The 22,649-nt window shown below is 45.9% G+C and overlaps 1 protein-coding gene across 3 annotated transcripts in view; it reads left to right on the plus strand.

The window, feature by feature from the left end:
- sema3aa (sema domain, immunoglobulin domain (Ig), short basic domain, secreted, (semaphorin) 3Aa) overlaps positions 1–22,649 on the plus strand; it is a 104,228-nt gene that overhangs the window by 66,132 nt on the left and 15,447 nt on the right. For 2 of the 3 annotated variants that reach the window (XM_041963923.1, XM_041963924.1), the window contains exons 1-3: positions 5,739–6,453; positions 19,090–19,250; positions 20,696–20,758. In XM_041963923.1, the coding sequence (XP_041819857.1) occupies positions 6,348–6,453; positions 19,090–19,250; positions 20,696–20,758 (330 nt within the window). In that variant the 5' untranslated portion in view covers positions 5,739–6,347. Of the gene's footprint in view, positions 1–5,738; positions 6,454–19,089; positions 19,251–20,695; positions 20,759–22,649 lie in introns of those variants that run through there. The other variant, XM_041963926.1, reaches the window with a different exon arrangement.

Below are 22,649 nucleotides of genomic sequence, written 5' to 3' on the forward strand. Positions count from 1 at the left end.
TGGTCCTAAAGGTGAGAACAATTCAGGATTCAAACACAATGTCAGGAGCTGTATTCTGAAATAAAAGACAGCGAGTTGCAATCGGAAGCTGACAGAACTGTGTTTTAGCCTGACAAACAAGTAGACATCAACATCAGCCATGTTTTGTTCCAGTAAAAGGCTGGACGCATCCATCCACACTCAGCTGAGAGGGGCAGTAGTGCAGGATTTCAGTGATTGTGAACTCCCATCAGACTGAAGGCGGAGAAAGAAGAAATGTATTCGTTGCTATTTCAGAAAACATTCAGAAAAAAGTGAAATTAAATTTGCATTTTCCATCATCTTCATCTGAATGAGTGTGGGCATGGCATAAACAAGGCCCCAATTCAGTGCTTTTAGTCCCATCATTACTCCCCCAACTTAGCAAACCATTGCCACTCAATTAGGTGACACTTTAATTTCAGGGGGCTAGCAGAGAAGCTAATGCTCTTTGAGAGATCTCTCAGAGGCCCGACTTTCACTGCGGGTGTAGATGGGAGGAAGGGGTGAGGGAAAGCAGATTTCTTCAAGGCCTTTAAGCTCCCTGATTTGACCACATAGACGGAATAATGAGCTTCTCCGCTGTTGTTTCATCCCGACCCCGGATTTAAGTCCTCCCCCAACAAACCTCCATTCAAAAGTGGTGTGTTTTGCATTTACATATACATACGATTTAAAGGAATCCTTCAGGTCTTGGATTAGTCCGCGCCCCCCTCACTTCAAGATTTCTATTGGTCCTTTCCGCATCAGCGGCGCCTCATGATGAGCCTCCTTTGGTCTCAAACAAGTTAGAAGTCTTTCATCCCAGAATTAGAAATCGCTCAGTCATTCATTTGTAACATTATGTGCTTGTTGCTCAGCTGCTCTGATTTAAAAAGCCTGCTGCTTTACATGTGGCGTATATTATTATTATAATTTACTTCTGAAGATCACACCTCTGCTCTGGACATGGCTATGTTCTTGCCCAACAAGCGCACGCCAGCTGATATCAGACAAAACAACTCCTCCGTCCTCCTCCCCCACTTGAACGTCAGCAGCGAGTCACGGCAGGAAATGATCAGACTTTGTGAATCACTGCTACATTTCAGTCAAATTCGCTCGCTTCCTGTAAACGGTTCCTGATCCGCCTTGTACCACCAGCGTCTTCTGAGCGGAGCGGACACATCTGCGCGAGGCAACGCTCCACAGGAGACTTCCGTCACCAGAAGATGGATGGAAATGTATCAACAATGAATAAATACACCCAACAACTTCCCTCCGTCCCTCCCTCATTGCAACAGATGTTACAGCTCGCTCGTGTTTTCCCTCCCATGGTGCAATGTGGTTCCACTTTTGTTTATTTATCCTCTCATTCCCGTACTTGTCTTGAGTGGATGCGGAAACTGGATGCGCACGCATGGAACCGCGTGCATGTCTGTGTAGGTGGAAGGCCTCCCTAAAAGAGATTACCCAAGCCCCGTCATGCACCCGATGGGGTTGCGTGACCCCATTGTAAACCTGGAGGCCGACCTCTGACCTTTTGAGAAGCCATGAAATGGAGGGAAACCTCCCATTTCCCTCCGCCGGGGTTTGGAGGCTCTCCTGGCACAGAGGGCGCGTTGTTAATGAGCTCTAGAAAGGGTTTTTAATGCGGCCGCCACTTTGTTTGAAGACTGAGTCGGGCAAAAAGAGCATGCAAGAGCAGGAACAGGTGTCAGCACTTGACTGGACAGGTAATGAAACAGGAGGATGATTTTTGTGATTGCGAGGCCTTATAATGAGGTCAAAGTATGTGTCTGTAGCCATGGAAGCAGCAGACCTTCTCTCTTTCACATTCCACATGTCTTTTCTGTTAAAGTTATCTCTTTGTCTGGATTTTGGAAACATTAGAAACTCCGAGTTGACACTTTCACATGCTAACCGAGACGCGCTTTCAGGCTTCATGTACTGTGATATATTGGTCATTGTATAGCTCTCACAGACACAGACAGGTTTATAGAGTTACAATAATGATTGCCAACGCAGATGTGTTTTTTTCTTTTTTGTTCCTCTCCCACGCCCACACGTTCAGGTAAATGTTTAAGTGAGACATACAGCTTACACCACCGGTGATAAATGAGGTGATCGTCCCTTTTTATAGCCAAATGTGTGAGATGAAAAAGTCCAGAGTTGCACTGTTATCTCCTTAACTTACGTTCCTCCTCTTACCCTCCCTGCTGCAATAAACGTCATCAGCGCAACTCAGCCATGTGCTGATGTTTTACCGTTTCGCTTTCCTAACTTGTCATCTGTTGCCGCATCTTTTATGGCGTCATGTGATCACGGATAGCCCCCTCCCCTCAAACGAGCACACCTGTGCCCACAAAAAGTCACTGGAGTCTCGTTGCCTTGAGCCTGTGTGATCAGCAGCCTTGGTTAGCAGTTCACGGCAAACGGAAGTGCCGCCCTGTCGTAACACCCCCCACTTGCTACTATTTCCTGATTATCTCCCACCTTTTCCTCATCGACGTTTCCTGAACGTGTCATTTGCTGAGCAAGGAGTTGCTGTGTGACCCCTCGTAATGTGGAGCGGGAGGTGGTGTTTGGGAACAGGAAGTGAATAGGAAGAGAAACTCCCGTGGCACAGAGGAAGTGATGTCTGTTCCTACCTTGAACTTCATGTGTCATTTATCGAAACAGCAATTAGTTACCCCGCGCCGGCGGTGGCAACGGCTTCGGGAACATTAGGGTCGCTTAGGATGTGAGCAGGCTGGTTTGTAGGCGTGTGCTAAAGCGGGCAACGGTCAAAGGGCAGTGTGTGCGAAGTTCAGGGCGGGAAATTTCCGATGTTCTCTGTAAAACAGACATCTGGCGTCATGTTACCGTAATCATTTTCTCAAACACACACACACACATGCACCGAACATTAACAGCCCTTCCCCTACCGCCGGATGAAGATACAGCATCGTATCAGTAACAGCACCTTGACACTCGCCACACACACAGACCTGTTTGACGCCTATCCCCTAACCGCTGCGTCCTCATAAGCAGGGTGTCTCGTGTCCTCTTCTATTTTTACCAGCAGGCGCTGAAAGCCTCTGGAAGCTCCTTGTCAATGGGCATCTCATTCCACCGCCAACGGCGTGTCACCATTTATTAAGTCGTCATTACTCAGGGCCGCTCCGGCTGCCGCGGTGCCGGGGGGTGTCGCAAATAGATCAGCGAGGATAGGTCGGACTGTTGCTGCACTCCCTAAAGGGCAACCCGTAAAGGCGTGTTCCAGCACATCTCACTCCGCCGGTGAAGATCAATGCAGGTAGCCAGGCCGCCATTAGTTTGGCTAATGCGGATAAATGGGAGGGAGGTGGCTGATCGGGGCAGAGGAGCGAGGCAGAGGTCGATGGAGAGACGCTCACTGTGAGAAGAGGGCGCTTTCATGTGTCTGTCCACACGTCGTTTTGTTTTGGGTAAACAGCTAAAAAGGCCGTTTAGACTAAAGGGGTGATGAGATACGAGGACGTGGACGCCACGGTTGTGGAAGTGAATGGACAATGGAAGACCTGTAGGAACACATCAAAATTCATTCCGGACAACAACTCCAAGAAGGAGCAAAATGGTGCAACCAATTAAATTCTTAAATCAGAGCTCTGATGATTTCACACATCAGCCTGGTTGCAGCGAAAAAAAGACTAAAACTAAAACTCTCTATTGGAGGCAAACCTGAAATGTCTGTATATTTCAGGAAACTTGGGTGCCCACAACAATATAGTGAGCATATTTGGTCAAAGTTGAAACAAAGAAATCAGCTGTGATGCATATTTAGAAGTGACAGTTTGTGTTGTGGTAGATAAAAATGCCGTCATTTCTCTTCCAGATAACTCTGGCTGCACTGGAGGTTTAACCGGGGTCTCACCTTTTATCAATGGTGCCTCGATTCCAAAGAAGTTGGGACGCTGTGTGAAACAGAAACTAAACAGCATGTGATAACTTGCTATAAAGTTGTGGAACGCTCCAAAAACACCTGTTTGGAACATTTTACAGGTGATAGTATAATGATTGGGCATTAAAAAGGAGCATCCTGGAAAGGCTCAGGCTTTATAGAATACACAAACACACACAAAATGCCAGAAGGTATAAGCTTTGCAAAGCAGCTACAATAGTTTCACAACACAAAGCATGGGTGGGAGTGCAGTAGATGAGGGTACCCTTATGTAACACGCACGCACACACACACACACACACACACACTGCGCTCACTATACCAGCCCAATTCTCAGGTTGTTTTCTTTTAGTGTCTTGAGGTGTGTGAGTTGACACATCAGCACTCCTGTTTATCAAAGCTTTTATCACCTCACCACTGCTGTCACCCTCCGAGAGGAAGCAGGAGGTGCCCACTCACACACAAACACCTGCAGGGGCTAGCGGGGGTTGAGAGGAGTGTGTGTGTGTGTGTGTGTGTGTGTGTGGGGGGGGTGCTGTTGACCTGCCTCGCTGATGTGAATGACTTAACCAGATACAGGATCCGTCTCAGACTACACGGGTTAACTACCAGCATGTGTTCCCCTTAACCGGCTGGTTTCATCTGGACAAGTGAAAAACAGACCCAAAGCTGTACCCTCTGTGGGAAAAAAAACTCTGACACCTAATGTATGTGCAATATTCCTCATAGCTCTCTGAAAAATATAAATATTCAGTTCTCAAAGGAAAACAAATGTGGGAAATTCTTTAGGATCCACTTTGTTGAACTCTGCAGGGCCTGGAGTTTACATGATATGGGTGTTTTAGAAATTAGACACTGTTGTTCTGTCTTATTTATTTCAAGTCAAAAGTCAACTTTTCCCAGGAACCATGACCGTTTTTCTTCATCCATGTCCTCCAGTCCACTTCTTACGAACTCCCAGACGCACTTCAATCCCGAGTTATAACCCACACATGCTGGAAAAGTCATGAACATGATCTGCAGAGCATTTAAAATGTAAAGAGACGCCCTTTCTCACCTGTGCTGGTCTAAATCCTATTTGTGAAAAATATTTCTGTGTATTCCCTGAAATTCTGTTGAGGATATAAATCACATATCATGTCACCCCGTGCTGAAGCAGCTACAGCATATAGAGTGAGCGTTTAAAAAACACTCCTGTTCTTACATGTGATGTCTCTAATGTTTTTTTTTTTAATCTAACCAATCAGTCTCAGCATTGTTGGCCAACATGAATGAAAAGTTCCTAAAGAAATAGAAAATTTAAACCAATGACAGCTGGGCAAACTTTACTGAGGAAGACTGCGTGATAAGGTCCAGAGCTCCACAAAAGGTGCCACACGGACCTTGTGGTGAGATATTTTCTCAATAAGGCACTCTGAATCTCACCATCTCAGGACTTGGTATCAGTGCACAGCAAAATAAACCTCGCTTCTCTGAAATAACTGAGGCAATCATTAACGAGGTGACTCTCTGGATTTTAACTCAGGACAAAGATCTGAGGTTAAACCGTGTAGCGTGCGTGCATCCGAAACGTTTTACTGGCGCCTACTCAAAAACAAAACAACCGTACAGATCTCTGTGAGGTTCAAGCTTTATCATTCAAATTTATTGGAAGATATCAGTCTGACAGGAAAGGCTTTTTAAAGCAGGAAATATATAAAGGAAATGATGACATGAGATTGATGACGAACAAAAAAAAGGAATTAAGTGCGGAAGAGAAAACAGTATAAAAACCTAACCTTCCACTACACTTTCTATCCACTATACTGGTTTCAGCGTTGCTCTCAAGTCATCCCGCCCCCCTCTCTCTCTCTCTCTCTCTCTCTCAGCTGCTCTCCCTCCCCTCCCCTCTCCTCCCGTGGATGGTGTAGCTCTCTCTGTCTTCCTCTCTCTCCCTGGCAGTCTGGTGGAGCCGCACACAAGGATTAGAGGTTTGCTGTGAGTGTCTGCTCAACGAGAAGAAGCCAGAAGACAGAAAGATAAAAAAAAGAAGCCTCTAGGAAAGGAGAGCCTTACTATTGGATAAGTGAACTGATTTACCTTTACACAGGCTCAACCGTTCATCTCCTTCACGCCAAGCTGAAGCATCGCTGAGCCTTCACCTGGGGGAGAACAGATAAGCCAAGGGACTATATAGCCTGGACCTCCACACGGGGAGCCATGTGAGCGGCGCCCCGCCACCCACTTCACACTACAGAAGTCCCCTCACAGTCTGCACTCTGAGCTGGGGAGCACAACCAGGATTTCCCACCTCCCCCTACCCCCCCCTCCCTGGAACCTCCACTTTCAGGGGCTCTCCAGGCTCGGCGTACCCCAGCGGGGAGACACTCATCTCTGGGCACTGGTCGGGGTTGCGAGTGCCCCCTGGTCTGGAGGCCAGCGCTCCAGCACCATGGATTACCTGTTTGGGATTGTAGTGCTGCTGTGCGGGGCGGTGCAGCCGGGGAGAGGTGCTGAGCCCAAGCACAACGTGCCCAGGCTAAAGCTGTCATACAAGGGTAAGCCCATTCTCCATTCCCCCCTGACTCCAGGATATGTGGGACGGCGGTGGTCGCCGGTGCTTTTAACGTAGACCCGCTTGTCTGGTCTGTTTTTTCTTGCCCGTGGCTGCTCTTTCATGCTTTTCTTTTCTTCCATTCTTCCTTATGTTGAGTATCCCTTTTTCCTCTCCTATTTCTGTGAATCTATTTCTGCCTCTGTGTCTCTCTCATTCACTCTTTCTCCCTCTTGGTCAGTACACAGCATCTAACTCTCGGCTCAACCTCCTGTATTCTTCTCTCCTATTAACTCACTCCTTCCCTCTCACTCGCTCTGCCCGTCTCTCAGAATTCACAATTCCTCTTACAAATAGTCAGATTGGTTCCATATGTTGAGGGGTTAAATGTATATATTGGCCCCTGTACCAATTTTCCCCTTGTGCTGTCCCCTTCTGCTAGCACTGTACAGCCCTGTTAAGTGCTCGGAACAGGCGGCAAGCCTCTGTTTTGATGGCTTCTGTCCCAAAAACTCTGCTTTGGTCATGACACAGAGCCTTTCTTTAAGGGGCCGTGCAGGTTTCCTGACTTCTCATTACTCTCTATCCTAAATGGATCCAACAGTCACAGAGTTTTGTTTAAATGGAAAACTATATATGCATGCTGCTTTAACGTGTGTGCATTAAATAATCTATTTGCAGTAGAATGCATCGGCAGGGAGTGAGAGGGAGTTTCATGTGTGTTTTTATATCGTGCACGTGTAAGTTTTGACGTATACAGCAAACATGTTATTCTCTCTCCTTCTGTGTTATTTTGAGGGGAGACTGCGGAGCGCCGGTTCTTCCTCTCCTCCTCTTCCTCCTCCTCCTCTTCCCTCTCTCTCTCTCTCTCTCTCTGTCTCGTCTCCTCTCTCACACCCTACACTAAATCAGGCTCTTTGTAATAGCAGACTTTTCATCTCAGCTAGAAATAACTGGCAACATTTTTGGCATATTTTGGGAAGGTTTTTTTGCTTTTTAATGTCAGTGAGGGAGGCTATTGTTGACCGAAAGTATATGGCTGGGAGTGTGGTCTCCCATTTCTTTATTTTAGTCCTGTTTCTCTCATAAAACATGCCCTCTGAAAATTTATGAACAGGCTGATTTGCCGTCGTTTCGCGTCTGAAAACACGAGCGTGCGGTTGATTGTCCCTTTATGTGTTTGACTGTGTCACCCAAAGCTTTGGTTCCTCAAATAATTTCAATCTATGCTGAGGGACAATTTCAGTCTTGGAGGGGGCAAACCTGATGTTTGTCACTCTAATTCATTTTCTATCTTTAGCCAAGACGTTTGGTGTAACTTATGTTTAGAGGCTTGCTATATGACATGCTTTATTCTTTAGATGGAGTGCAACTTGTAATTTTGGTACAGTATATTTTCCTTTATCACCCTGTCAACTTCTAAGCGTGTATGGCGATTGTCTGTGTTTTAAATCTAAAATAAAAAGGCATGTGACTTTTGTAATTTAATGCTGTTTTTCCAATGCATCCTGGTGCCACTGTGGTTTGGCGTAGTTGGCATATCATGATCTAAGATTTTAAAGGGCGATGACATGCATTTGCCATGTGAACAATATAAAATCTGGAACAAATCATAGTTGCACTTACCTGCTAAGTCATATATCCCCTGGGCTCCATTATGTCAGTTCACACGAAACGCAGCCTCTAGGCATGATGGGAAAATGTCATCCCTCCTTCACGCAGCCATCTGTTTAAAGAATGTGAAAATAGTTCCCTCCTGCCCCCCTTTGTGATCCTCTTCACTGTTCAGACTGACAAGTGAACATGTTGCTGACAACAATACTAGACAAGAGATATGTCATCAAGCATCAAAGTCTGCATTGACTGACTGTGCGAGTGATGGATGTGTGTCTTCAAACCGAGAGAGCAGGTCTGCAGGGAAAGACTAGCCTGTCATGGCAGATGTACTTTTGTGGATGTACAATTATTTTTGCTAAAAGTACATCAAAGCCTCGTTGTTTATGTGTGTGTGTGTGTGTGTGTGTGTGTGTGTGAATGTTCTTGCCACGTCTTGGTGTGAGGACTCAACACCCTCTCTTGTGATTTCCTCCCCTTAGACTGTAAGCGGTGTCTCGGTGCGCGAGTCTGTGTGTGTTTTAGCGAGGCAAGAAATGTGTCAGGTCTGGCGTGCACTCATATAATTAGACACCTGGTTTTGTGCGTGTGCACGTGTGCATAAGCTCACGAATCGGTATCTCTCATTGTGCTGCGTTCCTGTAATACTGTGCGATGGCAAACTGCTGTCGGCTTCTGCTGTTGTGTGTATATGCATGACATTGTGTGAGCGATCACGGGGCGTGAAGGCATCAGAGTGCATCGTTTGCCATTTTCTTTGTGTGTCACTGCTCGCCAGTGTCTGCGCCTGTGTCTCGGGCCCACAGGTGTTTGATGGCTCTCTTGGTGCCTGTCAGGGGATGATTCTCTGTTAACACCCATACTGTGGTGGGTGGAGGGGCGGAGAGAGCGACGGAGGCATGGTGGGGGATGACGGTGGAGCGGAGGAAATTTGCTTTTAATGAAGGAAAAGCTGGCAGACATACAGTAGACGACGCAGAAGGAAGAGAGGCTGGTCGTTAAACGAAGTGTCACTCATCCCCCCCTCCCTCCACGAAGCCGGCATAGTAATTAAGTCAAATAAACGACAAGGAGGAATCCTCCTGGGAAGGACAGTCAAACGAGCGCGGAGGAAAAGAGCGGGTCCTTGAGAGGGACGATCACACAAGCAGAGAACGAAACAGAGACTGAGGCCCGGGAGTCGGACAGTCGCAAGAACAGGGAGGGCCCGTGATTCGGGCAAGTCAAATAAACACTGAGCATGTGAGCAGGCTCCCATGAAATCATCCCCAAATGAGTGCTGATGACACTCCTCCGGGGACTGATCGTCAGGAAAAAAGTGAGTGATTTTTCGTCCGCCGCGAAGGACAGGCAGCGACTGCAGAGTGAGCAGTTTGAGAGGCAGAACGAGTGAGAAACGGAGGCAGGTAGATAAAATGACCTCTCGTGGGGCGGCTGGCGCAGCAAGTGCAGAGTAAATGATTTCCCAGTGGGGCCAGTTAGACATTCAGGTAAAAGGATCTGGCTTGATGGGGACAGAACTATGATCACAAGAGTTAATGATTTTCTCTTCTCCTTGAGACTAGGATAGCTCTCACTTTCCTCACCTTGACTAGTAGCTTAAGGAGAGGGAGACACAAAGTGAAACTCAGGTCCAAATTAAAATAATCTTGCTTGGCAACTTGCGTATTAGTATCATTTCATCAAAGCCTGACTCATTCAAACAACTGAGAGAAATCAGTGTTGTGTTGTAATCTTTAAAGTACACCTGATTGCCTCTGAACAGTGACTCATCACCTAGATTTGCCTAACAAAGTGCAACTGCCAACATATTGAAATCTTTCATAGTAGTGCCTTAATGTTGCGCAACTGAGACTATTCGGTGCCGCTGCTGCACGACTGCAGCACAGCAACCATGTGGATCGCAATGATATGCTCCCATGGATCAATGCATACCTGCACACTATCACATTCCTGAACACAGTCCATCTACCGCACTCTGCTCTGTTAAGTAGTCATCAGGAGGAACACTGACCCCTAAAGGTCAATCGACGCACATACAGCACACAGGCGAATGCGAACACATGGGGGTAGATGCATGCAACTGCAAAACTTGACCCTATTGTGATCCCTAAAAAGGAGCCAGCGAGCGGCACTTTAAACTTAAACGGTCTCGTTAAACAACCTGATAATTACCCCTGGCGTGGGTAATTACGGAGCCTACTGTATGACCTCTTAATGCCATCGCAACCGCCCCACGCTGGCTGGATGGGTGGAACTGAGGAGGAAAGGCAGAGCGAGACTGAGAAAGAGACAGGGAATCTGGACTTGGCTTACAAGCCTTCAAAATAGACACTTGGTGTGGAACCGCACTCAACGCAGTCTGGACTGAGCCCCATAATAAGCCCGTCTGTGTGAGCGGGTCCGTGTGTGTGTTTGTGTGTGGGCGTGCCTGCCTATGAAAATATGTGCTGTTTGTATGTTTGTGGGTGTTTGCATGTGTGTCGGTTTATCAGTGTATCTTCGTCTGCTCCTTCTCTTACATGTGAAGGAGCATCTGTCTGCCTGTCTCGGCCCCCCGTCTCTCTCTGTTGTATCTGTCCATTCTGCGGGCCGGGGCTGACAGAGCGGATGTAGATAATTATAAGGTGTTCTCCCAACGCGCCAACTTTGGAGATGTCTGCCTCCATCTCCTTCTCTCTCTCTCGCTTTCTTTCTCATCGCTCTTTTCTTCCTGCCCCCTCCTCCCTCTCCTGCGGCTCAGTCGCATCTCGAGGAACCACAACACCGCAGACCCTAAGTACAATCTTCTAGTAGGCTGTGTGTCTGTGTGTTTGTCTGTAATTTTTTTTTTCTTTCGCTAGTCTACTTTTCCTGTCTCTGTGATTGCAGCTCAGTTGATACATATCTTTTGGCTATCCTTCTTTTCAACTCGATTTGGACACACACACACACACACACACACACACACACACACACACACACACACTCTAAACTGCCCTCATCTTTGCTCCCACACGGGCACATTCCAATAGTATAAGCCAATGTTTTGCAGTGGTTTGCCCCCATGTTACATCCAAATATATTACATTTCCTCACACTGACTCACACACCTGACCGCAGTGTTTGGTAAGCTCCCATCACCCAAGTCCACACGCTGAAAGCTGGCATAATGAAGCGTGTGTAAGTGTGTATCCATGTCGACACTCATTGCCCCGTAGATTGTTGTGCAATGACTCAAATGCACTTGCAAAACAAAAAGCCATTCGTCAAGCCGCAGAGGGATCTGTCGCTTGTTTTCGTCGCAGTTTTGCACTTGCGACTAATACAGGAAGTGGGTGATTTTGTTCGTTATCATAGATTGTTTCATACTTAATCTATCTTATTTTATTAGAGGTAATTTAAGCGATTGCGCCTTACTTGCTCGCCTTTCAAGTCGCTGTGTGTTTTGGAATGTCAAGCATTTCCCAAGCGTTCATAAAATGTTCCCTAATTACGCTGCCATATGCTTTAGAACATTTTATTTAAACTAAAATGATTAGCAAAAACAAGCTGGATGCGTGCTTATAGGCGCAGTAGGAGGTAGTGACAGAGCAGCGCGTGTTTGCTCGAAGATTAACGTGTGTGCATACAGTAATTGTGTGTGTTCAGTCCACGTTCTTTTTTGTCCGTGCGTACATTAAGCGCCGTGCGGACATGCACACAGGAAAAATATCCCGTGCCTTTGCATCTGTGTTTGGGACGCAGGCTTGGGTTACAGCGCGGTGCAGATTGCTGAACCGCGGGTATGAATGGGCCCGCCACCTGCTAAGTCTTGTCAGTCAGATGGAGAAAGGGTGCACCATTCAATCTGAACAGAGTCGTGTTACAAATGAGGGGGACATCTCTGCAGAAAGACAGACAGAGCGACTGATAGACAACAGACGCACACACGGACGAAGACGGGGGAGTGGCAGACAACAGAAACCTAAAGGAGTAGAGAAAGTGGAGTGCGTGATGGACTTTTGCACAGGAATGATGCCATTAAGGATGTGCAGTGATTTATAATAATTATAGACACTGGGCGTGATTTTAATCCGACTCTACCGCTCTTACTGCCTGGAATGTCAAAACATAAGGTCAACTTGAAATACCAGTCCCATAAAGTTTCAATAATTTAAGACTTAATTTGTCGTGGAGTCTTTTTTTTTCTTTCTCTCCTGTAGACTTGTTATTGCTCTCTCTCTGTCATAAATGTCAGAAGCAGCATGAGATATAATGAGGAAGGTTTTGAAAACACTTTGCTCAAATGTCATATTTCAGTTCGCCACGTTGGGAAATGGCAAATATAAATCTTGACTTTATATAATTAACGCTTGGGATTTTGTTTATTGTGATTTTCAAGTGCAAATGCATTTCATGAAATGCAGACAGCGTATTCAATTATCTTATGAAACCTCGTTCCGTTCCATGAGATCCTCGGATAATGTTGTGCAGGGCTGAAATGTGCATCCGCGCCTGTGGATTTGTGTTCGAGCGTCTCTGTGGCATCGGCGTGTTTGCTGTCACAGTTTGCCCGGGACACGTTCAGATCTGTAGCCGTGCCTCATTAATTTCTAATAAAATGGCAGAGCTGCCATTCGGCTACACGGTACAGCTGACAGGCTGCACTAACAGGCAGTGGCTCCAGACATGACCACGCTAACCACAGCCTGGTCCCTCTCAAAGTCCATCCATCAAACCGCCTCGCGTTAGCACTATCTCCCTCTTCCTGCACAGCTTTGCAGAGGAGCGATATTGTGATTTGTGTGTGTGTGTTTGTGCTTTGATACACATGGCCCATTTTGCCTGTTTGTACATATTCAAACAAGTTTGTGTTTGCATACAAAAGCGAATGTGCATATCTGCAAGTTTGCCCGCGTGTGTTTTCCTTAAAAGTAATAAGAAGCAGAGCGTCTGAGCAGCCTGGTTATACCGTGAGCATTTAGTGGTGAGCGAGTGGGCTCTCTGCGGTAGGCATGGCCAGGCCTCGAGCCGTCTGTGGTCGCAGCGCTGGTGGAAAACTGCTCTCTGCGGTCCAGCCGTCCAACGACAGGAGGAGACACACACTAATGAAATGGTTCCATATTCAACCGCTTTTGTTATGCGCGCTTTTCTTTCCTCCTTGCGCTCATGTTTTCTGCCTTAGTTTGCCGTCATTATCCTTGATTTTTTTTTTTTTTTTTGGTCTCTATTTTATCTGTCATTATGTTGCTTTCTCCGCTGTCAACTCCTCCAGCTCCCCGTGCCCTTGTTTTCAGTATCCCTCCTCGCTCTCCGCCTGTCCGTCTCTCCCTCGAGGGAGGACAGGAATGTCGTGCGGTGATGAGGAAGTCTAGCATTTGGTTTGAGAGAGATGAATGGTGCTGTATGGTGAAATTCAACACATACTTAGACTACTCTCTGGATTCTCTGTGGTTTGGGATGTGGTCACGTTTTCCTTGTTAGTCCCTCTGATACATATCCTATGGTCGAACATACTCATATTCACGGGGCAGAATATGGTATTAAAATTTCCCATACGATACAGTCCTTGATTATGAATTATGGCTGAGTCACTTCGGTCAAAAAGCAGAAAAGTTTCTATTTCAGCTTAAATCTCGCAGAAGGGAAATGAAAGGAAACACGCTCACCCTTTCTGCAAAGCAATATCACCATGGCATCAACAGCAAACTCGTCACATATTTAGCGCGGCCGTAATGAACAATCAATCAACACACACTTTGTTCACGTTCTCTGTTCTTTTTGATGAACACACACACACACACACACACAGGAGCTCGCCGTAATCGCCGTGTGTGTGTGAGAGGTTGCACATTTCCTGTCAAAGCTGTCACTCAGCCGCACCTGAATGAGAAATCCGATGGCCCCAGGTTGTGTTGTACAGACGGTCACCATGGAAACCAACCCACACCTGCTACTGTGCTTAGAAAGAGAGAGAAAGGGAGGCAGAGAGAAAGAGAGGGGAGGCGAACTTTAGAGGCATGTGTGGATATCCTTGAGCTTAGGATAATATTTGAACACTTTGTTAAGCAAAGCCCTCGGCAAATTTCCACGGGGCGGCCGTCTCGCCTTTTTTTTTTTCCCTCCTGACACCTGTGTTTTGTGGCCGAGGCCATCACGAGAGCGGGAAAAAAAAGGCGCCACACACGGAGAGGAAAGAAAGCGTTTGGAGGCAGCGTTGAGAAAGGCGGAGAGAATCGACGAGCCAAACCAAACCGCTGGAGATATTACAGTACTGCGTGCCCTTGGTTTTCTGAAACTAGCCTCGTATTTAAAAGATAAACGTGTAATTCTCTGCGCCAGTTCCTTTAGAGCTGCCATTTTCTTTTTTTTTTCCCCCCACTGCCTGTCAGCGGAGTAGCTCTTTAGTCACACACAGAGTTACACGCTCTGACAAACCGCAGAAACACACCTAGAGTCCAAGTCATGCACCTTTTGCCAGCAGCAGAATGAAACAGAAAGCTGTGTCAACACCAGGAAACTAACAAGTAAAATGTGTCATTCAAGCACTTTTTTTACGCATAGAAAGCCCCTCTCCTGTATATATGAGCAGGAGAAACACTTCACAGGTGTTGCATTAGTTTAATGGAATATTACCCATCTGTTGAATCTCAGTAAAGTGTTTTCCTCTGTCGGGCTTTTATGTTCCGTGTCACTCAAACACACACTCACACCAGCGGCGCGTACACACATTCGGACAAACATCATTTAATGCCCTGTCGTCTTTCTTTCGTGCCGTTTCATTATTCCGCTATTGCGTGGCATGTAGGCGTCTAAAATGCCTGCCTGTTTGGAGAATGGGGGAGTGAAGAGTACTCCACAGACAATTGCACTTGAATTTTGAATGTAGCTCTTCTTTTTTTTTTTTTTTCCTGGGGCTTTTTAAGACAAGAGGCAGGTTATTTTCCATAATGGAGTGTGGCAGAGGGACAAATGATAATTTATTTGAATGAATTGCGTGTATTTGCCCGTTTCGAGGGGCGTCCTTGAATGTACAGTGTGTGTGTTTGTGTATGGAGTGAATGTGTAGCTGGTACATATATACATAAAATACGTACATTAGCATATATAAGATATGATGAAACTGAAAACTTCCATCTTTCATTCATATGAAGTTGATGATTTCACCATATCTTTGGATGCACACAGGTGTCTACAGATTTACGTCTGTGCCTGTGTGTGTGTGTGTGTGTGTGTGTGTGTGTGTGTGTGTGTGTGTAGCGGTTTGCACAGGCCACTGTGCCTGGATGTGTGTACTTCATGTGTAAAAGACAGAACGTGCGAGTGAAAAAGAGCAGACAGATGATCTGTGTAACAAGAGAAAGTGGGATGGAAGTGGGCAGTGGAGACTGAACAGAGAGTGCGTGTGTGTAGCCGTGTGCGTGTGTTTACGAAGTGCATACGCACACGTGCACACACGCACGCACATACAATTAAATGTGCCCGTGTGTCCAGTGGCTAGTGTAAGCAGACTGTGTGCGGCGAGGGGCCTGAGTGGCATGCGTATGCACACACATACATGAGAGGTGGTGTGTTTTAATCTATGTGTGCTGGGGGGTCCAGGGCCAGGGCGCGTGTGTTAGAGGTGGAAGCTGCTGAGTGCGCTCACTGTTCCTCTAGCACATGCTGCATAAGCAGAAATACTGATTGGATTACAACTTAGTCTGGGAAGAAGTTTGTCTGTGTGTGTGTGTGTGTGTGTGTGTGTGTGTGTGTGTGTTCAGGGAGAATTGATGTGGTGTAAACATTTAGGTCAATATGAATATAATATGCATGTCAGTTGAAGGGTTTGTACTTGTTTGCATTTTAAAAGCAGCACGCAGTGAATTCATGGCGAACCTGCTTCGCCTGTGTGTGTGTGTGTGTGTGTGTGTGTGTGTGTGTGTGTGTGTGTGTGTGTGTGTGTGTGTGTGTGTGTGTGTTTTTCTGTGTGTGTGTCAGCCGAGTGTGTGCGCTCCCATCTTTTGCTTGCTTATTATATATTGTATGAGCTGTGCTGCGCGCCCGGTATCTGCCCATGCTCTCATTTCCAAACGAGCGTGTCTGTGTTTAGGTTGGAGGTCCTTCACTGCTCACGCCCAGTTCCTCCGATTCTCCAAACACACGCAGTCGATCCCGGCGCAGATAGAGCGGCCCTCTGTGTGCATCTGCGCGTTCAGGCCACCGTGCCTGTGTCAGAGCTCGCCACGTGTTGAAATGCGCGAGTGTGTTTTCTCTTCTTTGGCCCATCTGGGGTAAACCTTTCGTGACGGCCCGCGGCGGCTGCCATTTTGGACCGCATTCCTGACTGCCGGGTCGAGCTCCAGCCTCTCGCTCTCAGATGATACAGGTCGTCACAAATCGAGCCAAGATGGCAGTGAAGTGGAAATGAGAAGAAGTCTCTCCTAAGTGGAAACAGGGGGAAGGCAGAGGATATTGTTGTTTGTCCTCTGACTGTTTGTCCTTGTGTCTCATTCTTTTCTTCCCTTTTCATGTTTTTCTAATCTTTCAATTGCCTGAAATTGTTTATTTTTCCATTTGATTCCTGTTTTTATGAATACCCTGGCTTTCTGCCACATCCATTTCTTTTTCCGTTACTTCATAGTTGAAACATGGGAAGACCTCCTCTGGCAGCCTGTCAACTGGAAATCACATTTCCTTACTTCCTCCTCGAATTCAGGTCTGATTGGTTATCTGATCGTGAGGGACTATCTGATTGGCTCTGACGTCACGTCATTACTTCAATATTTAATTAGTTGTCGTCACAGTTTGAGTATTATAGCATTACAAGTGTGTAAAAACGTGAATGCCTGGATGTTGGTGTGCATGCAATGGCCAGCGTAGAGAAAAAAATACCTACACACACACACACACACACACTGAAACCCACACACATACGCTCAACCCATCTGTGGTACACTACGAATTCTCACACCAGCACACGTCCACAGACCTCCATTGATGCCCACACCCACCCACTCCATTTCCCTAGCCTCAACCTCAGCCTCAACCCGAAATCCAACTGACGCAGATGAGCTGCAACCGTCTTTATTAGGTGACGACCGCTCCCTCTCACGGTCCTCGTCCGCCCCGCTGGTACTCGATACACAGACATGGCTGACACGCCACTTCCTCCTTCTCCCCTCCCATCAATCCCCTCTTTTATGTAGACACAGATGTCCAAGATCTTACACACTGTGAGTGGGCGCAGATGGCTCCTATAGCAGCCCGTCAATCAGAGCTTTGTGGGGAGAGCAGGGAGATCACAATCCGCCGGACTGTGTGCATGTGTGTGTGTGTGTGTGTATACAGTACATACATGTTTGTGTGCGTATGTGCGCTTGTGCTCGTCTCTATATTGCGTGCCTGCGTGTGTCCGTGATACACGCTGACGCTGATGATGATGGATGATGTAGTGTGATAGTGAGGCTGATGTGTTAGAGGACTGTACCTGTGGTGCAAATATAGAGCACATGTCTGCATCCAGTGGACCAACCAGAGGCACATGGTTAAGGTAATTTAATATCTAGTAATTTAGTTGTAAACCAAATATTACTGTTATTTCCATCATATTTTTGAGAGGTTATGAGCAAAAATGCTACTCTTGATTGACAAATTCCACATTAATTGTGGCAGCTGCTTTTCAATTAGCTAAACATCTTCCATTGTTTTGTTTTTAATTATAATTAAAGATGTTTTCATTGGCTTTTGGTCCACTTGGGCTCTCATGGTAGAAATATGTCGTAAATAAGATGATGTGACGGGTAAGAAAAGTGACTCATTAAGCGTCTTTGTACACAGTAGTATTAATTGAGGGCATTTTGAATGAGTTTTAATTCGTAATTTATTAACTTTTTATTAATTTAACTTAACAATCATTGTGCCTGTTGTTTAACCGGGCTTATTTTTTTTCCCAGTTCCTTGATTATTTGCTTTATCTACAATATGTAGATTAGTGAAAAAGGCCTGTTAAACCTTCTCAGACCCCAAGGTACACAAGTATAAATACATTCAATAAATATATTCAAATTACAATGCTATAAAACAGCAAATCCTCCGGTTTTAAAAGCTGTAACTAGCAAAAGATAGCGAAGATTGATGAATGATCAATCATCCAAAAGGCTGCTGATTAATTTTCTTGTTGATCACCTTCATACTATAAACTAAAAATAACTAATCAGCTCTATTTTTGATACAGACCGAAGGATGATGCACATTCTGGCTCTTCCATCGATTCACCTGAACCTTGGAGCTTTCCCGGTTACACTATAACCAATAGAAATTAACTATTTTGTCTTACTTTTGTTGCAAACGAAATTCAATCACAGGGTTAACTTGGTGTCAGGAAGGGAGTGTGTCTCTTTGTTAATACAATACCATCAGAGTCTTTGGTGATTAAATGTTAACTGACTATCAGAGGTCACTCAACTCCAGCCGCCACACCTCAAGTCCTGTGCTGGTTTTCACTGAGCGTGGCTGCATACTGTTAGTTTATACACCTGAAACACACTCTCCAGTGTTGATTTACATAATAACCCATTTACAGCAGCATGCCCCACACACCCACACTTACTTACTGACACACAGTGTCTCCCCCGGCCCTGACTCCATATGAATTATTCAACCAATCACACGGCTGAACAGTCTGAACCGTGTCCCAATCAGGGACACGCTGTGTTCACTTCGAAAAGTCTCACGCTATATACCTGACTGACGTGTGTCTGCGTGGAAGCGTGTGCAAATGTGTGTGTGGAAAAGCAATTAAGGAAATGTGAAAAAAAAGTCACTCATTTCATACAAGAGGGCATCTTGATGTGGAAGCTCTGATATTCTGTCATTAATGCAAAGACAAACACAATGTTTTTACATTTACATATTTATTCTTTTTCAATGCAAATATATTTAAAGCTATTGACACATGTTTAAAGTGTATGATGAAAATTAACTGACTTCTGTATGAATAGTTGTGCTCTCATACAATATTTAGCCATCATCAGCCATTCCTGCGCACGATCAACACTTGCTCTTCCTTCTCCTTCTCTTCCAGAGATGTTAGAGTCCAGTAACCTCGTCACCTTCAACGGCTTGGCCAACAGCTCGAGCTACGACGCTTTCCTCCTGGACGAGGAGCGAGGGAGGCTACTGGTCGGGGCCGAGGACCACATCTTCTCGTTCGACCTCGTCAACATCAACAGAGACCACAGACAGGTAGACCTCGGATCTACTCCACTTTAGTCTTTTGTAGGTGTGTGTGATTGTTGAATGCAGTTATGTTCTTTTGGTCGAGGTTGCAAGGTGTTATTTGAGCTCTTCTCTTCTCCTCCCTCTGGAGTGCATTACACCACCTCTTCCTCCCCTCCCTTCATCCCTCCCACCGTCTGTCTCGGTCCAGACAGGGCTGTCCATAATTCCATTACACCACCTGGGCTAGGTTAACAGTCTTTTTATCAGATTCAGGCTGCTATCATAGACACAGAAGACTGACACAGACTTGCCTGGAGGTTGCAGAGAGCTGAGCAGGGCTATGAAAGTGCTGAAAAGCACATTGCGAATGCAGAGAGAGAGAGAGAGAGCGTGTCTCTGAATTCTTTTGCCCTTGGCTCGGATGTATTTTTTTTCCCCTTTTTCGTTCTTTTGTTCTGATCTTTGCGTCATTGTGAGATAAAGACCAGAAAGCAGTGATTAAGCAAATCTAATGTAATTATCCTGAAATGTGTAACGCAGATTCCCAAGAGAGGAACACTCAGCTGATCTCAAGAGGAGATAAAGTCTAGGGATTGAACGAGGAATGTTTGCACATTGTATGGACATAATAATGCATGCACATGCGTGTGCATGCATTTCATTTGTCTGTCCACATCTGTGTGGCCACCAGGAAAAAACGGAGCTCAACTGCACCGAATTTATGTGTATATAATCATTCCCTTACTCATTACAGCTCAGTCGTGCACTTTCCTTCCTTTTCTACGTGTTTATAATTCACGTGACACCAGGGGCCACAGATGGATTTGCCTTAAGGACAGTACAAAGCCATCATTTATTTCACAATGAGTCCTATCTCCTCCTAAACAAAGTAGCAAAAGCCTACTTTCTCTTCACAGTCGAAGTGAAAAGCAGAACCACATGCTCAGGATTTCAACTGGAGAAGAGAGTTTAACTTCTTAAATGCCATAATTTGAACCAGAACCCGTATTTAGACTTTACAAATAGTCTATATCGACACAGCAACAGCAATATTGAGGGTAATATTCCTGTGTGCTGTACCTTCATGCTGTATCTCATTCAATTCCACTTAGACACACATGCACATACATTTTTTCAACTCAATTTGTTTCTTTTTTTTTTTTTACCTGTCACCTGAACCGTTTTCCTTTCCACTTTTTTGATTATACTGTTTCAAAGGCCATTCCTTATTTATCATCCACCCTCAGCACTGATGGTTTGACAGGGACATAGACGGAAATAAGGAAGTGAGTAAACTATGAATTGTCAATATTAAAACATGACAAATTCAGAAGTCATTCTCCTGGAAATACACAAATCCTGATTTCCTCTGATTCACTGCATTGACTCACTGTTTCATGAAGCAGCACGGAAATCTCTCCGCTCCACCTCCAGCGTCGTCTGACTTTGTCGCTCTCTCATTTGCGCAGATCGCGTGGCCCGCCACCCCCTCCAAGAGGGATGAATGCAAGTGGGCAGGGAAAGACCTTGGGGTAAGTCCACATTCACGACGGCGTCACCATTTGAACTCTTCCCTGCAATTTTTGCTTCTATTGTTGCACAAATTATACGGCTGCCCCGTGCAGTCCAATGCAGGTCTTCACATTTCTCACACAGCGCAGAAGAAGTTGCTCGGATCCAGCGAGAGCGCTGCGGAGGGAGGAAATTAGCTCAGATAAAAATTATAGCACAGTAGAAATGTTCCCCAGCACACGGTAGTCTCTGCAGGCCATCCCCCACTGACACACACAGCTAAACACGCTGTACAACAGATGTTCGGTCACACTAAGGTGTACAATGACGCACTACCTCAGAGGTTATTTGCTGCTGTTGGGAGTGTGTCTATGCATGTGCCTCAGAGTGTGCGCATATGTGCATACTTATGTGGGAGTGTATTGTTTGAGTTCCTGTTATCTGGCGCAGCGCGTTAGCTCACATGTGGCATTCCGCACAAGTTTGCTGAGCACACACTATATGCCACCAGCTTAGCTTGTGTGCACGATGGTGGTGGTGTGTGTTATCTTTGTGTTGCTGTTTGGATAGGCCCTCTCCGCGTTGTATCTGATCTTAATTTCATGGCTGGATGGGTCTAGAGTGCAGCGGCTGCAGGGTTTTAGGATTATCCTGAATTACGATTTTAAATCACAGAGGTTTTACTGGGGTCTAACTCGCCGCCAGCTTTCTGGGACTCTCACGCAAACACACAGCCGCAGCCACACAAGCGGCGCTACACCTTCGCTGCCTCACACAGTGGAAAGAGAGTGTGTGTGCCACACACAGAAATCACACAGAACACAACGATGAGGTATTTGCGTGCTGCGAAAATGTTTACTCTTGAAAATGAGGCGGTGAGAGCAGAGACGGAGTGCAGCACGGAGAGACCTTGATTAGGACATTACTAAAGCATTCAGAGCTCCCAAAGTGATGCATTTCTCCAGACCACAATCTACAGCCGCAGAGCAAATGTAACAGCTGCCCTCTGAAATGCCTGATGGCTGTATCATTCTCCTTGGCAGGACGAGTGTATGACATTGCCCAGGTTGTTGCGTTTGATTCAGTCAACAAAGGGTTCAGATACTGGAGTGTGTCTTCACTGTTTCATACTGCCTGATGTCATTCCCTGTTTTTTTCTCCAGCGATTACAGATATTAAAGGAAAAATCACAGTTCAGTTTTCCTGCATTTCCAATGCATTTTCCATATTTAATTAGAGACCTCAGCATAATCTCATAATTCTCTCAGCTCTTCCAAATGCATACAAATCTGTCCACCCATTTCTCCCGTGGAAAGTCGTCATTAATGCTCAGTCCAAAGGGAGTCGTTCATTTTATCCAATAATGAGTCATGTATGCTCCGCTGCTGTTTTCACATAATGACATGGTTTGTGATCAGGGAAGCCGTTTTTCACCTGGACGCAAGACAGAGCCGCGTGTTTGAGGTCGTCAGTGTTAGGATGCAACCTACCTACCGCATAGCTAATGAGTCTAACTGGAAGACAGGCGTGCAAAATCCTAAACAGAGCTGGCACTGGGGGAGGTGGAATTACAGGAGTTGGTGAAATGCATATAATCAGGGCGTGAGAATGATGTGGGGGGACATCAAGGGTCATGGGTGACCCCGCTGTTCGACAGTAGGAAACACAGAGGGTAAAGTCATTATGTTACACAGTCACATGGGCGCAGGGACGTGCAGGGCTGAGGTCAGCCACAAGACACCATGCGAGTTTAGCCGTCCTGTGTGAGCTCAGTGATAGTCCTGCAGCTGAAATCTGTTGTTGGGATAGTGAGCTGATGATAATGTGCACAGTTGAAAGGTGTTGAGTGCTTCAATGAACCAACGTCAGAAACTTCTAGCATGCTACAGTATAACATGATGTTTTTATAAC

Source organism: Chelmon rostratus, chromosome 22, assembly GCF_017976325.1.
Source record: "Chelmon rostratus isolate fCheRos1 chromosome 22, fCheRos1.pri, whole genome shotgun sequence".
Taxonomy (NCBI): domain Eukaryota; kingdom Metazoa; phylum Chordata; class Actinopteri; order Chaetodontiformes; family Chaetodontidae; genus Chelmon; species Chelmon rostratus.